The sequence below is a fragment of the Schistocerca piceifrons genome, chromosome X, assembly GCF_021461385.2.
Source record: "Schistocerca piceifrons isolate TAMUIC-IGC-003096 chromosome X, iqSchPice1.1, whole genome shotgun sequence".
NCBI classification, from domain to species: domain Eukaryota; kingdom Metazoa; phylum Arthropoda; class Insecta; order Orthoptera; family Acrididae; genus Schistocerca; species Schistocerca piceifrons.
Genome location: NC_060149.1, coordinates 416,695,982 through 416,718,747, shown reverse-complemented (window position 1 = coordinate 416,718,747; position 22,766 = coordinate 416,695,982). Strand labels below are relative to the sequence as shown.

Below are 22,766 nucleotides of genomic sequence, written 5' to 3'. Positions count from 1 at the left end.
GTTCCTAGTTTCAAATTCAGGATTATTTACTTCAAAGAAGAATGTTAAATAACTGGAAAAGGCTTCACTGTGTGTGAAACTGATAAACACTGAAAGGAGAAACACTTTTGGTGATGCTTTACTCCTGGTAGCTGTAAGTGGAATAACAGCGTGAAGCAAATGGACATAATCTGAAAGTATAGAAAAGAGGAGATTTAAAATTTAGTGCGCCTTACTTAATCTGTATGAGAAACCGGAGTGCCTAGGAAGACTGGAGCAACAGTGAATCGGAAGCAACCGTTGTGGGGGGAAAATTTAAACACTTAAGTACAAAACGAGCGTGTAGAAGAAAATGATGAGTTAAAGTTACTGACGATGTAGTGGTTGCTGCCGATAAATGATTTTCAACTAAAAATACTTCTACAGATGCTTAAGGTTTTAGCACAAATTTGCCTATAACAGAAAAAGTTTTCCTGCGTGTGACTGTACACGTAGTTCCAAATACGTCTGTTATGTCCAGCGCTTGCACATAAACATGTTAATTTATGCCATATTTTCCATAACTGTGTGCAATTTTGGTATACCTCAGTCGTTACCTTACTGCTTAAAGGTTTCGGGATTTAACCTAATATCCTGTAAAAATACAACCGAATTACATTTTGGTAGGTTCATAATTCATATAACTGAAATCTAATGCACCAGGATACATACTTGGAAAACCAAAATCTAAGGGACGTTTTCACTTATTCAGAGCATCGTACATTTATGTTCTGTATCAGGATAAGCTAGAAGATTTGTCATTGCCTGCACTCCGCAAAAATACAGGGTGATTCCGTGATGACGTTGGATTTCCAGGGATGATGGAGTAGGATAATGTATCATTTTGAGGTAAGGGACAGTGGAATACATTGACTGGTACACTGTTGCTAAGACTGTGGGGTAGGCAACTTCAGAAGTCTCAGTATGGATGAAAACAAGAAAATTAGTCTAGTAAACATGTGCTCCAAAATGTGTACCGTAAGAGCTATGAGCATTTGTTCATCCTCGCTGCTGTGGAAGACGTCTCTTCTACTGAACAGGTGCCCATAGCTCTTAAGGTACGCATTTTAGAGGTCATGTTAACTAGATTTTTTTTGTTTTGGCCCATTCTAGAACCTCTAAAAGTCATATATCCCACAATCGTAGAAACAACTGTCAGAGGTATCAGGACGAGTTTAGCATATAACTTTTGATTTGGTCGTTTCCGGACCAAGGTCATTTACCTCAAATTGAAATATTTATCCTTCTCCATCATCGCTGAAAGTTTGTAACATCATCACGGAATCACCCTGTATAATGTCAAATTCTTAATTATACACGGCACCTGAGCTTTTTCCCGTTCTTGTTAAGCTAATTGTTCTCTAAGTATTGTCGTCGTGGTGGTATATAATTTAGCTCTCCCTAGAAGTAATAGAAGTCAGCGATTAATATCCATAATCAGTGGAGAAACAGCAAAAATAAATCTTTGGTCATAATCAGTAAGATAACGTAGTGTGGTGTGACATTTGAGAGGGAATAAAGTATAGTCAGTTAGTCAAGAAACGAAAGCCGCAAATTCTTCTGTATAGGATTCCATACATTAATTGGTAAAAACTGAACCCTTACGGGATCACTTCTTTGTGCGTGTGTAAAGATCCCTCTTTATCAGGAATAGGTAGAGGTATTAAGTTGAAATTTATGTCAAATAGTAAGGTCAACGGTCTCTTGGCAGTGAAAAAAATTTAAGTTTCTAAATCAATGCAATCTAAAGGGACGGCCATTTATGTCATATACTTTGATGCTTACAAACTCACTCATCAAAATCTTGTGAGTTAACGAGCATTTTGCTCTCATTTAAGTATATGGCCGAAAGAGTCAGCCTACAGGAATTGTGAAAAGAACCCTGGCGTCTTGGACCGAGTGCCACAAAGAGCGCAGATTCATCACGAGATGGGAAAACTCACAGGCGTCTATTGTCTATTGAGGCCTAAGCGCTGTAGTCTGCGAGTGAGACAGACGAGAGCCTACGTCATAGGGGAACACAGCAGAATCCGTTTGTGGCCGAGGAGACGTAGCAGTGTTAAATATGGCGGACCTAAGATCGCCCATAAAGGGAAACATTTATGAAAACTATTAAACTCTGTGGTAATGCAGGGAATCAAGCCACAGTAATTTTAATCTGCTATCATCCATAAATTTTCATGGTGATCCCAATAAAACTTGAATATTGATCATATCTATAATAGTTTAGGATTCACTGTTAAAGTGAAATTAACAATTTTTGTAACAAACATCTGAATGCCAAAATCGGAACGCTCTGTTCGATCTTAACGATTGACATTTCATACAGAAGCGCACCAGTAAAATGACAAATGTTGTAAATATCAACTCTGTAACTTATTTGTTTCAAAGATATAGTAAATTTAAATTATCAGTATTTTCAGTTAAGCGTCAGATCATCATTTTCTCCACACAAAACACATTGAACGTTGACAGCATGACACCTTATTGAATCATTAAGTAATAGAAAATTTGTTGTTAAGTTTAGTGCATAATAGTTACTTTCGTTCTTTATTTACTTATCAGAAAGCACATTGGTGCAAGGCTACTGGCCGTGACATTCAAAGTTAAGAAGGAAATTGTGTTGGTTTTATGTACAAGAATTTCACGTTTATTATGTAATGGATATTATTGTTACCTTATTTAGAACGTGAAAGTGGTCAAGATTTGATTATTTAAATATTTTAAAATGTAAAATGATGTAGAATAAGTTGTAGCCAATCAGATGGACAGCTTCAGGAAAGGGAACGTCCCTAGTCAGTTGAGTGACAATGTTCGGCGCCCGGCAGAGAGGGACAGTTCAGGTCGAGACACCAAAGGATTGTGCATAACTGGGACACGAAAACGGACTGTCGGTCTTTAGGCAGTTAGGAAGTGAAACGACTTAGAAAATGTCGCGTTGTGTGGTCTCGCGGGACCTAGTCTTTGAGTGGTGAGCAGCCGCGAGCCTGGAGTGAACTTTGCGTGTGAATATCGAGGTGGAGTATTGTGTTTCGCCATGAGATTGTGAACGTTCGAACTGTGTCAAATGGATATGCGCTCGAGTGTAACAGTAACTCTAAATACGACCACTTTCGCTATTAGTTTGCTTTCTGAATAAACATTATTCTAACCAAATCGCATCTGTATGGCTTACATCATTTATGGGTAGTTAATTTAATTCCAAATATTATTATTACTGTTATCATATGTTATGTTAACTTTGTATTTCGCGAACTTGCCACCAATGATGAAGAGTAGGCTGAAGTTCAAGACGTTAGTCAGGAAGAATCAATACGCAAAGAAGTGGGATACGGAAGTACTAAGGAATGACGAGATACGTTTGAAGTTCTCTAACGCTATAGATACAGCAATAAGGAATAGCGCAGTAGGCAGTACAGTTGAAGAGGAATGGACATCTCTAAAAAGGGTCATCACGGAAGTTGGGAAGGAAAACATAGGTACAAAGAAGGTAGCTGCGAAGAAACCATGGGTAACAGAAGAAATACTTCAGTTGATTGATGAAAGGAGGAAGTACAAACATGTTCCGGGAAAATCAGGAATACAGAAATACAAGTCGCTGAGGAATGAAATAAATAGGAAGTGCAGGGAAGCTAAGACGAAATGGCTGCAGGAAAAATGTGAAGACATAGAAAAAGATATGATTGTCGGAAGGACAGAGTCAGCATACAGGAAAGTCAAAACAACCTTTGGTGACATTAAAAGCAACGGTGGTAACATTAAGAATGCAACGGGAATTCCACTGTTAAATGCAGAGGAGAGAGCAGATAGGTGGATACAATACATTGAAAGCCTCTATGAGGGTGAAGATTTGTCTGATGTGATAGAAGAAGAAACAGGAGTCGATTTAGAAGAGATAGGAGATCCAGTATTAGAATCGGAATTTAAAAGAGCTTTGGAGGACTTACGGTCAAATAAGGCAGAAGGGATAGATAACATTTCATCAGAATTTCTAAAATCATTGGGGGAAGTGGCAACAACACGACTATTCACGTTGGTGTATAGAATATATGAGTCTGGCGATATACCATCTGACTTTCGGAATGGCATCATCCACACAATTCCGAAGACGGCAAGAGCTGACAAGTGCGAGAACTATCGCACAGTCAGCTTAACAGCTCATGCATCGAAGCTGCTTACAAGAATAATATACAGAAGAATGGAAAAGAAAATTAAGAATGCGCTAGGTGACGATCAGTTTGGCTTTATGAAAAGTAAAGGGACGAGAGAGGCAATTCTGACGTTACGGCTAATAATGGAAGCAAGGCTAAAGAAAAATCAAGACACTTTCATAGGATTTGTCGACCTGGAAAAAGCGTTCGACAATATACAATGGTGCAAGCTGTTCGAGATTCTGAAAAAAGTAGGGGTAAGCTATAGGGAGAGACGGGTCATATACAATATGTACAACAACCAAGAGGGAATAATAAGAGTGGACGATCAAGAACGAAGTGCTCGTATTGAGAAGGGTGTAAGACAAGGCTGTAGCCTTTCGCCCTTACTCTTCAATCTGTACATCGAGAAAGCAATGATGGAAATAAAAGAAAGGTTCAGGAGTGGAATTAAAATACAAGGTGAAAGGATATCAATGATACGATTCGCTGATGACATTGCTATCCTGAGTGAAAGTGAAGAAGAATTAAATGAACTGCTGAACGGAATGAACAGTCTAATGAGTACACAGTATGGTTTGAGAGTAAATCGGAGAAAGACGAAGGTAACGAGAAGTAGTAGAAATGAGAACAGCGAGAAACTTAACATCCGGATTGATGGTCACGAAGTCAGTGAAGTTAAGGAATTCTGCTACCTAGGCAGTAAAACAACCAATGACGGACGGAGCAAGGAGGACATCAAAAGCAGACTCGCTATGGCAAAAAAGGCATTTCTGGCCAAGAGAAGTCTACTAATATCAAATAACGGCCTTAATTTGAGGAAGAAATTTCTGAGGATGTACGTTTGGAGTACAGCATTGTATGGTAGTGAAACATGGACTGTGGGAAAACTGGAACAGAAGAGAATCGAAGCATTTGAGATGTGGTGCTATAGACGAATGTTGAAAATTAGGTGGACTGATAAGGTAAGGAATGAGGACGTTCTACGCACAATCTGAGAGGAAAGGAATATGTGGAAAACACTGATAAGGAGAAGGGACAGGATGATAGGACATCTGCTAAGACATGAGGGAATGACTTCTATGGTACTAGAGGGAGCTGTAGAGGGCAAAAACTGTAGAGGAAGACAGAGATTGGAATACATCAAGCAAATAATTGAGGACGTAGGTTGCAAGTGTTACTCTGAGATGAAGACGTTAGCACAGGAAAGGAATTCGTGGCGGGCCACATCAAACCAGTCAGTAGACTGATGACCCAAAAAAAAAAAAAAAAAAAAAAAAAAAACCATCAGCCAGAAAATTTAACCGAAGGGTCACAACTGTCTAATTTAGGGCATGTAATGCGATACGTGCGGTTCAACTGCTAGACGAGTTTGAGCCAAGCTTTTGTTAATCATGGCTTTTGCGTTCTTATGGTGATACTGCCATTGAAACTTTCGCCCCCTAACACAAATTTCTTTATATCCAACCGAGAAGTGAAAATCTGATATCACAGATTTAGCTTTAAAATTTTTTAAATATAACGAAATCTTTTCTTAAAAATTTTCATCTCCTGTTTCACCTGCTTAGGGGCTCAATTTCCAAGAGTAATGAAACACGTATTTTTTAAATTTCTGGAAGAAAAGTCAAATACAAATTTTCAGGGAGTAGCTCTGAAAATGCTTTCATAATGATAGAATTTCACAAAACTTTTCATCCCCTATTTCACTCACTTAGGGGGTTGAATTCCAAAAGCAGTTTACATTTCTAACCAAGAATTCAAATACCAGTTATCATAGACGTAAGTTTAAAAATACGTTGGTTGTTCTTTAATAATGATTTATTTTCAAAAAAAAATTTCACCTACTGTTTCACCTCCCACAGGGGTTAAATTTCAAAAATTGCTGACATACGTATTTCTTCATTTCTGACCGAAATACCAGATATCAGTTTCCGTAGGTCTAGCTTCAGAATTGCCTTAATAGCGACATATTTTAAAAAAATTCATTCCCTATTTCACCCCCTTGGGGATAGAATATCGAAAAATCCTTTCTTAAAAGACGCCTATAGTATAAGGTCAACACCCTCTGCATATTTCAAGTTTATACTTCTAGTGGTGTGGGCTGGACGATGATGAGTGAGTGGGTGAGTAAGTCAGTCAGTCGGTCAATCAGTCAGTCAGGACATTGCCTTTTACATACAGAGATTAAAAGTTTGTTCGGAACCCTGAGGGCGCAAGTAATACAATTGTCTGTGTATTTTCAGCCCATCAATATTTCGACTGGTTTGATTCCGCCTTGTGGTAATCTTTCCATTTCTATGTAGCTATTACACACCTGCTCTACGATTTTTGCGTACTCCAATCTTGGTCTGCCCAATCTACCTTTCCCTTCCCACATTCCAGCGCTAGTTTAGGTATTCTTCGATACCTTATCATATGTCCCACTAATCAGTCGATTCATCTGGTAACCGTCTGCGTAGACCTCTTTCACCATTTATCCTTTTTGGTGTTTTTTTCATTTCATGCTTTATCTACTCACTAATTTTTTTAATATTCTTCGACAGCACTACATTTCTAATGCTTCCAGGTTCTTCTTTTTCGAAATTTTGATGATACACGCTATACTGGCGGCTCCACCTCCCTTGACATTTAGTGATCACTTCTCCATTACATAAGACTGTCCAGATACTTTTGATCAGATAGTGTGTACGCTGAAAATAATGGTCTCAGAAATTACATGATTTGTATTCGAAACAATGACTTTATTATCAAGGCCTACCACGTCTTTGTGGTTTAGTCAAGTCTGACACAAAGGTGAATTTCTGAAAAGTCTATGATATGTATAATTACACACTGCAAATTTCACATCAGATGTTTCACGTACATGCACTTAGAAGATATTTATATTCAAGAAAGATATTTTAACCAGCATTAAAAGGAAAGTCAATGGAGCTCATTATCAGAGCAGGTGTATGTTCATGAATAGACGTGGAGTCAGTGATATAGAAAGTTTCTAAAATAAAGTTTATTTTTAGAAATGAAAACGAAACGTATTGAAGTAAATAAGTATTTACAGACGTCCGGCTTGTTCTTGTACTAATGTTAGTTGAAATGATAAAATTATAAATTGTTTATGCATAAGGCCTAGGAAGATTGGATGTGAGTTCTATGAAAATTTGTTACACAGCTACCTCTTCTATATTAATGTGTTGGACATACAGTAATTTTTTGTTTAGGAAACGATTTTTTTCGTTTCAATACTGAATTCATTAATCAGGCCTACATTCCTTATTTGGAACCCCTTGCACACAGGAAGAGATTCTGAAACACTGAATGCGTCAACGAACAAATATTCATTTAATAAACATGTGAAATAATTCTCTTCAGCAAAATGAAAAAGAAAGGATGTGTGCGGAGTGTTCAGAACAACTTTCATATTCTCACACTTACCGTATCTAGAAGCTCAATAATTTTTGAGAAGAAGTACCACCAGGCCCCACTCGACACCTAAGGGAAAAGATGATGACTTTTTACTGCCTCTGAGAGATTGTAATATAAAATTTTCGTTCATTACATAAACGTAAGCTTCCTCTCAGATTTTAGTCTACATCATAAATGAAACATACTGAGAAGTATTACACGAAATTTTTCTACTTACAAAGCAATTTTTAACTGAATGAAGTTTTTGGTACTATATCGGTCTTACCTGGTACGCAAATGGATTTCTGTGTTCCATTGGTTGACAGACATGCTTAAAAAGATAATCCATCGCTCCCACTCGAACTGGCTGCAACAAGAAAGTGAGTGTAAGTACGGTTGGTGATGTTTCACTTACATTAAGATTACCGGTCACAATAAGTTTTAAACATGTGTCAGATATGTTTTAACACAAGGAAGCCCAGCAAAGGCGTTATCGATTCCGTAAACCTAAAATGATACAGCAAAGTTCGAGCGAAAAACGAGACTCAAAAGGAACTGTCGGAACTTAAAACTCGTTAGGCAATATCTAAGGAACGAACACGTGACTTCTTTCCGCCCGTGCTACTTTTTTCTTTTATGTTGGTGGATTAGTGTTGTCTCTCCGTTACCTTCTCCTATTCTACAATAACAGTGATGTCAGTAGCAGTGTTCTTAATAGCATCGTTAGTGTAATTAGCGGCTCACACATCAAGATATGTACAGTTATTGATACGCAAGATGACGAAATTAAGTAGATAGGAAATATTGGTCCTGACTGAACTACATGTTTTTCTTTCTCCATAGAAAAACAAGTTTCCTTTCTAAAATATATTTGAAAGTTTTGCTCAGGCCTCAATAAACTGTCACCAAGAAAAGGTTTGTTTTGACATGTTTAAGTTTTTACTAGTTCAATCGATCAGTACCTTCATATGTGAAATTTGAGCTTCTCCCGGCATATCGCATGTTCAAATAACTTAAGGGGAATGCAACCGGGTAATTTTCTCAACAACCACTGATATTTCCATACGTGAACAACACTAATTTTCATGATACAAATGAAACGAGAGATCACTGTGTATAACTTAAAACCTCGGTTGTAGCTGTGTCATTCAGAAAGAAAAGATGGCGTATGCCAACAGAAAACACAGGCTGTCAACAAGTAGCGCCAAAACAAGACCAGAGATAGCCAACACCAGACGTTAACGATAGCGAAATATTAATTAACGACAAGTAAGGAAATAACCCTGTGTCCCTGCGTCAGCTGAGCAGAGAGAGAGAGAGAGAGAGAGAGAGAGAGAGAGAGAGAGCAGAGCTCCAGACAGATAGAACCACCAAGCAGATCTGCGACTGCAGAACAATACCTTGGTGCCGGTCGTACCATGAAATACACCACAGCCTGACGAGCATTTCTAGTTACTTGGTTAGTGTTTATGACGCAGTTGAGATTAAATTACCAAATGTGTGTGTGTGAATTCCTAAGGGACAAAACAGTTGAGGTCATCGGTCCCTGCACTTACACACTACTTAAACTAACTTACGCTAAGAACAACACACACACCCATGCCCGAGGGAGGACTCGAACCTCCGGAGGGTGGGGCCGCGCAGTCCGTGACACGGCGCCTCAAACCACGCGGCAAGTGACTGTATTAATAAGGACGGCAGTTTCTGCTTAAATTCCGCTTGGAATCCTGCTCTCCACCTGGCCAAACAACAGAAGGACAGAGAGAGCTGTACTTGCTCAACCGCTGTCGAGAACGTCTGGTATTGGTTATCTTTGGTTGTGTGGTGGCACTAATTGTGTACAGCATATAGTTTCTTTCGGTCATCGATAGTTTAAGTTGCCAGGCACATCGATCTCTTGTTTCATTTGTGCCTTGAAAATGACTGGTTGTCACCTGTTGAAATATCGGCGGTTGTTGAGGAATGTTCAAACGTGTGTGAAATCTTATGGGACTTAACTGCTAAGGTCATGAGTCCCTAAGCTTACACACTACTTAACCTAAATTATCCTAAGGACAAACACAAACACCCATGCCCGAGGGAGGACTCGAACCTCCGCCGGGACCAGCCGCACAGTCCATGCTGCAGCGCCTAAGACTGCTCGGCTAATCCCGCGCGGCGGTTGTCGAGGACATTACCCAGCTACATTCTCGTAATTATTTCAGTAATATTTCCATAGCTACAACAAATGACAAGGCAGTTAGAGGATTGTCTGTTCCGATATATATTTTCTTATGGTGAGCACAAGACCGCAATTTATTGAAAGAAATGTTTGACGGTAATACTTTAAATATTCCTTGGGAAAAGACCAATGGCTTCAGGGTTTATATATAACTTTTTCTGTATTTTCTTTTAGACTGTTATCAAAATTCTAAATCAGACTATTTGTTGCACATATAGTTGTGTACGAGTATAACACTTAAGATATTAATATGAAATTAAAAACTTATTGATGTATCTCAGTGTCAAGAATTTTAAAGGAGAAATGTAAAATAAGTAAGAAAAAAAGCAAATCGAGAGAGAGAGAGAGAGAAGAATAGAGGAAGAAGGGAAGAGTAAATAAGTGTTAAGAGCGAAAAGGTGCAGTCTACTGCACTACTGTATTGTACCCACTATTACAAAATACACGTTGTAAATTACTGGTGAACTCCCTTGCACCTCGTGCCTTGTATCTCAAGAAATTCATCCTGCACTTGTCCGCTTCCTGATTTCATGAATTCTATTTTGTCTTGATTCACTTTTAGCCCAACCCTCCGCGCACGGTTGTCTATTTTCTGGAACATTTATTTCACCTCATGGGTTGATTCACTTAACAGTACTATATTATACTTGAACTGATAAAATTCGATAAACATTTACTCACAAAACTGTTATACACAACCAAAAGAAAGCGAAGAATTTTCCTTGGTTTGGGAAGTTTCTTATATAAATTATCAAAAATACACAAACAAAAATCCATTAATTTATGAAGAATAAATAAAATAACATAATATTCAGTACTACAAACACTTTTACCATCAACAGTGCTTTTATGTTTCATTTTGAAGGATTTCTGAATTATCTGTAAAACGGCTGCGTGTGCCTGCTTGACTTGGTGCTTATGTGTTACACCTGGAGCATCCCTAGCAAGAGTCGGCGAAACCGGCTTGAGGTCACTTGCCTGAATACTTCTTCTCCACGACTACAGCGTCGTGATTGAATCGCTCACCATGTTCGTCAGGAACTGCTCCGCAACTTTCAGGCAAGAAGTGAAGGTGGGCATGAAGGAAGTCTATTTTCAGAGACATGTTACAGCCAAGCTTTTCGGAAAATGACAACAGTTCACCCACATGCGTCTTATAATTTTATGCTCTTATTTCCTAGGAGATAGACACGAACATTTTTAAAATTTTCCCAGGCAGATTTCTCATCGTCATGTATAATTTTATCGAATTGCTTGTCTCAGAAAATCTCTAGAATCTGTGGGCCAGCGAATATAGCCCCTTTGATTTTTATTCTCTCTTGCATACAGGCCTCTCCTTCGTGATTTATTTTCTTTACAAAATTTTTCATCGGTTATGTAAAGATCACTTGATTACAAAACAGGGAGAAATTACAATCGTAACTACCTGCAATACTCACTGAAGTAAGTGCTGAACTTGTCTGACGTGAGCATTCATTAATACCTTTGTTATATTATTTCATCCTTCTAATATGTAACAATCATATACGATTTGCCAATACATTTCCCCTATTTTCTTTTGTGGATGAAAACCTCCGTAGAACAAAAACTAGAAATAAGTTTCAGTTTCCTTCGTGACATTCGTCATCAGCGCAGACCGCAGCTCGTGGCCTAGTGGCTGTCGTTGCTGCCTCTGGATCACGGGGTCCCGGGTCCGATTCCCGGCCGGGTTGGGGATTTTCTCTGCCCGGGGTGTTTGTGTTGTCCCCATCATTTCATCGTCATCATTCGCGACAGTGACTAGACTGGACTGTGAACAAATTTGGACTGTGTAAAAATTGGGACTTTATATGGGCGCTGGTGACCGCGCAGTTGAGCATCCCACAAACCAAACATCAATATCAACATCGCCATCAGCGCAGTGGAACTGATAAGAATTAGCTGGTTGGATGCAATTTACATTTTCGCTGTTGCACTGATTTATGGAACGCCATAGCTGTATCGATCGTTATCATGTAATTGTCATCTAAAGCTCTGACTCCGAGAGAGGAGGGGTGGTGGTGAGCACACTGGACTCTCATTCGAGAGGACGACGGTTCAAACCCGCGTCCGGCCATCCTGATTTAGGTTTTCCGTGATTTCATCAAATCTCTTCGGGCAGATTCCGGAATGCTTCCTTTGAAAGGGCAAGGCCGCCTTCCTTCCTCATTCTTCACTAATCCAATGGGACCGATGACCTCACTGTTTGCTCCCTTTCCCCGAATCATCCAACTAACCAAAGCTCTGACACTATCTTGAATTCGTTTTGCAGGGGACTCATGGCAAGCCTGTAGTATTACATTTTTCTTAGGTCTTTGTATTCTCCCTCTTTTTGGTATAATGATATTCGAGATCTTCCGAACTCTGGATCCCCATTCCTGCAAAAGAGTTTAATAACTTTGCCAGATATGGAATAGTGTAGTATACTAATTAAGGCAGCAATTCAGCTATTATTCTATCTGGCCAAGGTGCTTTCCTTTAATTGCACTATTTCCATCCTGACCACCTCTTGGCAACATGGACTCACAATTCGATTATTCACAAACCGCTCTAGCAATTCAGAGTGAAGATATTGATGATACTCCTTGTCTTATATCGTCATATCGTCTGGAAGTAGACAGCCAGCAACACGTGCCCCTCACATTTTCATCCATAGGTAGTTTCATACGTCAGATCTTGCGTCTGGACCGTTTGCTAATAAAATTCTTAGCATGCGAAGGAACGATTGTCCTCAGACATCCTTCTTAATAGAATTAGACGAAGTGATAAACATGCAGTTCCTGTAGTTCTTCTTCCTACACTCTGCTTTTTCTGAAAGGGCTATCCACTTTCCATCGAACTTCTTTAAAAATAAACTAGTTTTGTACAGAAACCAAAGGAATAATGCTCCGATGGAAGCGAATATGCTTCTGTTTAAATGACAAACTGAAAATTGGGGTACCAGTTACCTCATTCTACCTTCCTCAGCATATTGAAAAATTTTCCCAAATATTTTGTCGTGCGAATATATTCGTGCTCTTTTTAACATGCAACTCACTTCTCACTCCCACAAGCTCCCCTTTCTATAACTGCCTCACACCCACTAATCCAACGCTGTACATGCCCATACCCATCCACTCCCACTTTCCCATTCTCACTCACTCTTTCCACCCAAATCACTGTCATTATCCACTTCCACTTTCTCCTTCTCTTTATCCCTCTCCCTCTGGCACTGTCTCCTTAACTTTTTTGCTGGTACTGTCCTGTCACTGTTCCGCTGCCACTGTGTCCCTCTCTTTCTCTCACACTGCCATTTTCTCCGTAGCTCTTTCTATACCACAATGAATGTCTACTATCTTCCAGTATTTATTACTTTCCCGTCTCTTTCCCACTGCCACTGTCTCCTCTCTCAGCATAAAAACGAGAATGCGTTCGCATGCCAGAATGTCTGAGAAATTTTTAAATGGTCTGAAAGAAGCAGAATGAGGCAACTGGAATCCCACTTTTCAGTCAGTCTTTTACACAGGTATATATTCGCCTTTTTGTGCTCTGGTTCCTTTCTTTTTCTGCTACAGCGTGACGTATCACTCATATGAAAAGAATTTTATGCGTCAGTAAAATGTTGGTGATTTACTTAGGTGAAATAAAAAAACTCAGAACTAATTTTATACCTCAGATCCAATTTTACGTGCAAAAAAGTTTTGCATGTGCTTCAGTACCACAAAATGGGGTCCCCAAACCCTTCTGATGATGATGAAGACACCTTACCGTATATTTCTCCGTGCTAAGTCACTTTCAAAATCACGTTTGCCCCTCATACCGATATTACGTGTACAGGTAAGGTAATTACTAACTCTGTATCTAGGAAACGGATAAGGATATCAAGAAAATTTTCAAGGTCTTTGAGATAGTTATACTAAGAATATATAGCAAAAATTTTAGCTATTTGCTGTCCATAGCCGTCTTGGAATCTGCGGCTCGGTTTTCGTACCCAGAGACCATGTTTTTGAGGTGTTTCTCGATAAGAGGTAAAGATATCTGAAAACGGGAACATGGCAATTCTAAATAAATGCCTAGAGAATATACCGTTGAAATTTGAGCATTTTAGGCCGTTAGTTATTTAGATATCCGCTGCTGATCGCGTAAAAATGGTGAAAAATCCTTTTTTCGGGGTTTTCTCAGGAACCGCCAATGAACTAAATGGTGCCTCCATAATTCCTTAAGGCATACCGTAGACAACTTCCAATGCAAAAAGAACCAACTCATTATCTTCATTTGCCTAAGCAGGAGGTAGTGTGCAATATTCATACTTTGACCCTGCATTGTAGGATAGATTCAGACGATCCTTCTGTTGGGTAAACAAATGGTCGCTAGGTCAGGCGCTATCCAAAACACTTGACCCTACCTTACTATCACCAACAAAACCCGAGGTGTGAGCCCCGGATAAATTCCGTTTTTATGCGTGGCGTTCTAGAACGTAGCGTGTTCTGTACCTTTGTTGTTATATCGTTTAATAACTACTGCTGGAACTACCTCTCTTCGGAGGTTGGTAGTCATTATGGCAAATATTTTTTCTTTGAATTTGACTATCTAAACAGTTATAGGGAAGGCCATCCGAAGCACTCTCTCAGACTCTGCAGCCACGATGTTCATCTTCTTCCTATTGATCCTTTCCCTGCAATTTTTCCTTCCATTATGAATCTCAGAATATTGCACCTTTCTCCTCATAATACGGACAAATTATTGTAGTTTTCTGGTTTTGATTCTGTTTCTCAGTTTCTTACTCTTATCGATTCTCCTTAGAACTTCTTCACCAGTAATTCTTTGTGTCCAGGATATTTTTAACACTTGTAGATATAGCCACATTTCTGATAACTTAATCTTCATCATTATTGCCTTATTTACTGTTCATGATTCCATTCCGTGCAAGAGTACGGGGATTACGTAACATTTAATAATTCAGAGTCTTAACTGTACGTTTTGGTAAAAAACATTCTCATCTTCAAAAAGGCAACTCTAACTTATTCAATTTTGCTATTGATTTCCTGGATCTGATCGAGGGTTATCATTGATCAAAATACTGACGGAAAAAATCTCAGCACCAAAAAATGATTAATGTAGAGTAATGAAATTTCGGGAATACGTTTGTCTAGGTAACATGTTTAACTGATTAACATTGCAAGATCACACGTTAATGTAAGCTGCAGATAAGCTATTGCAAATGTGGAGTGCTGGTACATTAATAACCGTTGTACGCATGCAAAATGTGTGTATTGTGTTGTACAGGTGCTGGATGTCAGTTTGTGGGATGTAGTTCCATGCTCATTGCACTTGGTCGGTCAATATAGGGACAGGCAATGGTGTTTGTGGATGACGCTGGAGTTGTCGTTCGATGATGTCCCGGCATTGGAGACAGATCTGGTGATCGAACAGACAGAGTCAACATGTCGACACTCTGTAGAGCATGTACGGTTACAACAGCGGTGAGTGGGCAAACGTGATCCTGCTGGAAAACAGCCCTTGGAATGCTATTCATCAATGTCAACACAACCTGTCGAATCACCAGATTGACGTACAAATTTGCAATCAGGGTACGTGAGAGAACACGAGTGTGCCCCTCCTGTCATACGAAAACGCATCCCAGACGATAACTCCAGTGCAGGTCCAGTGCGTCTAGCACGCAGACATGTTGGTTGCTGGCCCTCAACAGGCCGCCTCCTAGTCAACACATGGCCATCGCTGCCACCGAGGCGGAACCAGCTTTCACTTGACAAGTTGCAAATGATGGTGGTTTGGGGTCAGTGGAATGCGTGCTGTAGGGCGTCTTGCTCGGAGTTGTCTTTGAAGTAACTGATTTGTAACAGTTCATTGTGTCACTGTGATACCAACTGGTGCTCAAATTGTTGCTGCAGATGCAGTGCGATGCACTAGATCCATACACCGAACACTATGGCCTACTCTCTCGGTAGTGCCACGTGGTCGTCCGGAATCCGTCTTCTTGCGACTGTACATTCTCGTGACCACCATTACCAACAATCATGTTCAGTGGCTACATTCCTGCCAAGGCTTTCTGCAATATTGTAGAAGGAACATTCAGCTTCTCGTAGCCATTACTCAGTAAGGTGTTGATAATGTATTTGTCGCATTTTAACTCATTCTTGACCACCATAAGCTCATCACGTCCAGTCTCAAAGGTAACCAACATTCACGATCGTTACAACATGTATTTAGAGCAAACGTGATTTGCATCCTCATAATGATCCTATTGGAAGAAAGTGAAATCGGCTTTCGTCTTTTGCGAATGGCGCAAAGTTTTAATATAAATCATCTTTCAGATGTAGAAACATGCCTACCAACTTTTGTTTATGTCGCACAACTCCTTGTTGGTATTGCGATTGCTTTATTTTTTTGCCGTCAGAGTGTGTTTTGGTACTCTTTCAATTGGTATGGTGTAAGTAGTAACACCGGGGGAGATTTTTGTAGTTTTGCTAATAATCATGTATTTGGCTTTACTAAATTATTTTTTGAGGTGAAAATTGTCGTTCACTCTACTAATTTTTTTTCAAATAGTGTCTTTAGCTGTGTTAAACGTTTTGTAGTATTATTGCGTCATCAGCATAGTGTATTTTGCTAATCACTTTTCCACTGACTTTCATTTCTATTTCTATGTTTTATATAGCTTGCCTGTATTTGTCTCCGAATAATAATTAAATAGGAGTGGAGACAGAACCTAGGGTTGTCTTACTTCTTGCATTCTTCTGACGTCTGACCGTCGCAATTCATAATAGCGGTCTGTTGCCAGTAAATGCTTTTAACTTTTCTAATAGATCGATGGCCGATTTCACTTTCTTCCAATGGAATCACCAGTTTATCATCTTTCACTTGTAAAAGTCGTTTTCGTAATCAGTGAACTCCAGCACTACATCCTGATGCAAACCTGTGCGTTTTTATATCAAAATTTTCATTGCAAATCGGGCTTCTGTGGTAACCATACCGTTACGAAATCCAAACTGTTTTTCACTCATATTATTAATTTTTTTCGTATATTAGATTGTGAATGATTTTGAAGACGACTTTTAGAGTATTAGACATCAAGCCTATCGTTCTATCTTTTCAGTATCATTATCCAGAATTAGGTTTCCTGGTTTATTTGTGATTTAAACTAGGACCTTTTCCTTTTTCCCGTTCCCGTAAATTTTTTAATCTTTAATGAACTCCAAAAGTATCAATTTTTTATGTAACTTCTCTGTTTCATCACATTTCTCTTTCACATAATTTTTCTTAATCTGAATTACCTCCAGTCTGATATGTTGATTTTTTATATTTTTCTTCGTTAACTGTTGGAACGAAATTGCTTTATGTTTTTTTAATGAACTCAGGACATTAGTAACATTTGGGGCTGTCATAGAATTCTCTGAAAATAGTTTTCAGTTTCGAAGTACCTCTCTGTTAGATATAAGAAAACGTAATATAAATGCCAAGCTTCATCTCGTCTTATGGTTGGCACATCCACAGATTAGAGTGTATTTTAGTGCAACCAAGAACACGAGAAACCGGTAGATGCTATCTTTCTGCTTCCATGGCGAAATGTTCATTGTTCTCGCCAGGCCAAAACAACTATGACACTTCGTACATCAGGTAAGGAGAGATGTGTCCCTTTGGCCTCCTTCAGTATAATTGTAGCTATATACATTCAAAGAGGAAAGACCTGATGTGTTGTTGCTACAATGGTGAAAAGTTCAGAGACAGAGCTTGATTTAATGAAGGAAAAAAAAGAAAAAAGAAAAAGAAAGGTAACCTTGAAGGGACCGTTTGGTAAGAAATTTCCTTATTTCTTAGAGTGGCACGTGGGTAGGACAAGCGAAAGTTAGCACACTACTTACCATTAGGCACAGCCACACGCTGAAGACGACCTGGTAGGCGTTGTAGAAGATGAGCACTTTCTGCAGCTCGAAGGGCTTGCGGTGGGCCATGAGCGCGGGCCCCAGCTTCAGCACGAAGTACAGGTAGAAGCCCAGGATGAGCAGCAGCGGCACCGGCGAGTCCATCAGCAGCCACTGGTCCACCAGGGGGTCTGCAAACACTCGTGCATTACTTTACGTCTGTCTTTCTCGCAAGTAAATTACCTGCTTAAGCTGTGCCACCTGTTAGCAATCTGCTCGCATTAGATGTGGATCATGAATATCAAATTTCACCAAGGAAATCATTGTTAGTATCTAAGTATAAGAATAATGTCTTACTATCGAAGTAAACCTGTTTCACTGGACGTCTCGTAATTAAGTACAGGAACTCCAGGAGTGCAAAAGAAATAATTACTGTTACATCCATGAGAGTGTTGTCTGAGAACCGCAGCATTAGATTCAGTCAGTTGAAGAAATACATGGCCATACCACTTTTTGTACTATATTTTCTTATGACGCATTTCGGGATTTCACTAGTTGCAGTTGAGCGAGATCGTAGAAGGTGCCACTGCGAAATAAAGTACCTAAAAGTGGCTCATTGCTGTAGTTCATCAGTTAATCGAGAAACTATGTCCAATGAGCATTAAAAATGGATCGTTTACTAGTTACGATTATTTTGATTGTTAATGTGTCTCAGGTTCTGTACAACCATCTGAGTAAATACATAGAAAATAGAACCAGCAGAGTAATGCTTCCTTAATTGTAAGATTTAAGACGTCGTTGTGTACAAGAACAATTCACTTTTCTTTCAAACCTTTGCTTAGTGGTTTCTGTAGTTCTTTTTTATGTTTCCTTATCATTATCAACAAACGCCAGTAGGATTATGTGACTCCAATATTATTGTTAAAATGTTTAGAATGGTTAAATGGTTCAAATGGCTCTGAGCACTATGGGACTTAACTGCTGAGGTCATCAGTAGTCCCCCAGAACTTATGACTACTTAAACCTAACAAACCTAAGGACATCACACACATCCATGCCCGAGGCAGGATTCGAAACTGCGACCGTAGCGGTCGCGCGGTTCCAGACTGGAGCGCCTAGAACCGCTCGGCCACTCCGGCCGGCTAGAATGGTTAGGCGTTGTTCATAAACATACACTGATATTCGTCCTGATAGCACTTTTCCATGCCAAGAAATATCTTAGAAAATCACAGGCTTATCTAAGATTATGATAGGCCTGCCATACGAAAAAAAGAAATCAATATTCACTGAAACGCCAAAGAAACTTGTATAGGCTTACGAGTATGAATACAGAGATATTTAAACAGGCAGAATACGGCGCTGCGGTCGGCAGCGACTATACAGGGTGTTACAAAAAGGTACGGCCAAACTTTCAGGAAACATTCCTCGCACACAAAGAAAGAAAATACGTTATGTGGACACGTGTCCGGAAACGCTTACTTACCACGTTAGAGCTCATTTTATTACTTCTCTTCAAATCACATTAATCATGGAATGGAAACACACAGCAACAGAACGTACCAGCGTGATTTCAAACACTTTGTTACAGGAAATGTTCAAAATGTCCTCCGTTAGCGAGGATACATGCATTCGCCCTCCGTCGCATGGAATCCCTGATGCGCTGATGCAGCCCTGGAGAATGGCGTATTGTATCACAGCCGTCCACAATACGAGCACGAAGAGTCTCTACATTTGGTAACGGGGCTGCGTAGACAAGAGCTTTCAAATGCCCCCACAAATGAAAGTCAAGAGGGTTGAGGTCAGGAGAGCCTGGAGGCCATGGAATTGGTCCGCCTCTACCAATCCATCGGTCAACGAATCTGTTGTTGAGAAGCGTACGAACACTTCGACTGAAATGTGCAGGAGCTCCATCGTGCCTGAACCACATGTTGTGTCGTACTTGTAAAGGCACATGTTCTAGCAGCACAGGTTGAGTATCGCGTATGAAATCATGGCGTTGAATCGAGGAAGTATAGTACATATTGACGAAACTAAAATGAGCTCTAACATGGAAAGTAAGCGTTTCCTGACACATGTCCAAATAACATCTTTTCTTTATTTGTGTGTGAGGAATGTTTCCTGAAAGTTAGGCCGTACCTTTTTGTAACACCCTGTATAAGGCAAAAAGTGTCTGGCGCAGTTGTTAGATTGGTTACTGCTGTTACAATGGCAGGTTATCAAGATTTAAGCGAGTTTGAATGTGGTGTTATAGTCGGCGCATGAACGATGAGACGCAGCATATCCGAGGTAGCGATGAAGTGGGGATTTTCCTGTACGACCATTTCATGAGTGTACCGTGATATCAGGAATCGGGTAAAACATCAAATCTCCGACATCGTTGCGCACGGAAAAAGATTCTGCAAGAACTGGACCGGCGACGATTGAAGATAATCGTTCAACGTGACAGAAGTGCAACCATTCCGCAAATTGCTGCAGATTTCGATGCTGGGCCATCATCGATATGGGACCCCTGATACGTCTACATACGACTCTGACAGGCGACATGTACCTAAGCATCTTGTCTGATCACCTGCACCCATTCATGTCCATTGTGCATTCTGACGGACTTGCGCAATTCCAGCAGGACAATGCGATACTCAACAAGTTCAGAATTGCTACTTGGAACGTGCTATTCATAAGAGATCTCACTCCCTGGTACTCTTACGGATTTATGGACAGCCTTGCAGGTTTCCTCCAGCACTACTACAGACGTTAGTCGAGTCCATGTCCCGTCGTGCCGTGGAAATTCTGCGTGCTCGCTGGGGCTCTACTCGATATTAGGCAGGTGTACCAGTTTCTTCGGTTCTTCAGTTTATATTCAAAATACATATAGCTATCACTAAGTATTCATAATTAGATCTCTAGGGAATTATTCAGATCGAACACCTCGGTGACAACGATCAGCAGAATGTAATAAGCTCCTCGTCCAGGCAGTGAAGCACCAAGGGATTTCAACGGGCCGCCGTTATCATCCTCTGTCTCGTGGTATCACTCGGATGCAATATAGAGGGGCATGTGGTCAGCACATCGATCTCCCGTACCGTGGACCCCGCTACTTCTCCTTCAAGTATCTCCTCAGTTGGCATCAAAAGGCTGAGTGTACCCCGCAGCATTCCTCTCACCAAGGAAAATTGCTTGGGAGTACCGGGAATTGAACCCGGGTCCCCCAAATGGCAGCTGACGACTCAGCTACTGAGGCGGATCCAGCAGAATGTAATTACCATTTATAATTCCAAATTAAATCTTTCTCACTACAGCAAAGTGTAGCTTGCTTCGAAAATTCTTGACAGAATAAAATAGTGTGTAGCCCCCGGGCACATATCTGAACGCTTAACTTTTCCGGGCAAAGGTATACTACACCAACTCAACAGGATACTGGAAAGCTTCTGTACGATTTGAATAACAGGAGAGGGATAACAGCAGGGTTTCTCAACCGCCAATCGATTGCAAAATTAGCGAAAATCCAAGGAAACTTTGCACAGATGTGTTGTGCAATGTCTCTAGTATGCCTAGCGATTACGTCATGTCGCACTTTTCAATTCTGAGAACAGTGAGCCCGTAAGATGCTTAGCATAGTTGTGTCTCCCGAAAGTGTGAAGTTCCTGCTGAGGGTTTCCGCCTCATTTCATGCAAACTGCATGACGTAACTGTCATGCATTTCCATCTCCATGACAACGCACAGCCGCATAAAGAAAGCGCAAGGAAGACGCTATGCAGAGCTTTCGACGGAACGTGCATGATCACCCACCATACAGTCCGGACTTCGCTCCCTCTGATTTTCATCTCTCTGCTCACATGAAACGCTGGTTATGAGGACAGCAGTTTGGTACAGACAACGAACTGCAGACCAGCATAGGGAACTGCCAGGAAGCACATGTGGCTGCCGTCTATGGCGAGGGTACCGGCAAGGTTGTGCCACGCTGCGATAAATGTCTAAATAGGAGCGGCGTGTACGAAGAGAAGCTGGAAGGTGTGTCTCAGTAATCATCTAATGGTGTTGCCGTTCTTCTTATTTCCGTGCTTGCTAAAAACTGCATGTTTCAGCAATTTTTGCGCTATCTTCAGTGGGTTACTTTATTTCCTTTCTGTAAAACAGTTATTAGATATTAACGTTTAGAGAAAACATTTGTTACAAGATATTTACATTTGTGAATGAAGTGATTGTTGTCAAATATTATTCATTGTTTGTTTGCAGTTCACAGTTGATATGCGTATTACTGGGCTGATGCATTGTGTCTTGTTTATTAGAATATGTATTAAGTTCTGGTTTTATAGCTTATTTGCAAAAAGGTATGCATGTATACATAAGTTTAGATACCTCACTTGAAGCTATTCAGTGTTTATGTTGGTATCTGTGAGTCTGCTACACAATCTACAACTTTTCATCTGAAAACAGCAAAATATAATTTTTATTTTTGTTTCTTATGTACTTACAAACGAGAATGAGTACCTACCGCGTTATTTTGCGTGTTACTTACGGCTTTTCGTACGGAAATGTATAATAAGTAAAAATAAAAATTACGGTTTGCTGTCTGCAGATGACACGTTGTAGACTGTGTAGCGGACTCACAGATACCAACATAAACATTCAACAGCCTCAGGTAAGGTGTATAAACTAATGCATACATCCACTCCTTTATGCAAATAAGCAATAAAACCAGAACTTTAGACATATTGTAATAAACGACGTACAACGAATCAGCCCAGTAATACATTTCACAACTGTAAACTGTAAACAAACCATGTATAATATTTGACAAGTCACTTAATTGCAAATGTAAATATTTTGTACCAAATGTTTTCAAAAAATGGTTCAGATGGCTCTGAGCACTATGGGACTTAACATCTGAGGTCATCAGTCCCCTAGAACTTAGAACTACTTAAACCTAACTAACCTAAGGACAGCACACACATCCATGCCCGAGGCAGGATTCGAACCGGCGACCGTAGCAGTCGCGCGGTTCCGGACTGAAGTTCCTAGAACGGCTCGGCCACCACGGCCGGCCCAAATGTTTTCTCTAAACGTTAATATGTAACAACAGTTCTACAAAAAGGTAA

The 22,766-nt window shown here is 40.1% G+C and overlaps 1 protein-coding gene across 1 annotated transcript in view; it reads right to left on the bottom strand.

The window, feature by feature from the left end:
• Nucleotides 1-22,766, bottom strand: part of LOC124722857 (elongation of very long chain fatty acids protein 7) — a 132,732-nt gene that overhangs the window by 48,630 nt on the left and 61,336 nt on the right. The window contains exons 3-5 of the mRNA XM_047247982.1: nucleotides 17,670-17,860; nucleotides 7,855-7,935; nucleotides 7,599-7,655 (exon numbers count right to left, since the gene is read on the bottom strand). Of these exons, the coding sequence (XP_047103938.1) occupies nucleotides 7,599-7,655; nucleotides 7,855-7,935; nucleotides 17,670-17,860 (329 nt within the window). The remainder of the gene's footprint in view (nucleotides 1-7,598; nucleotides 7,656-7,854; nucleotides 7,936-17,669; nucleotides 17,861-22,766) is intronic.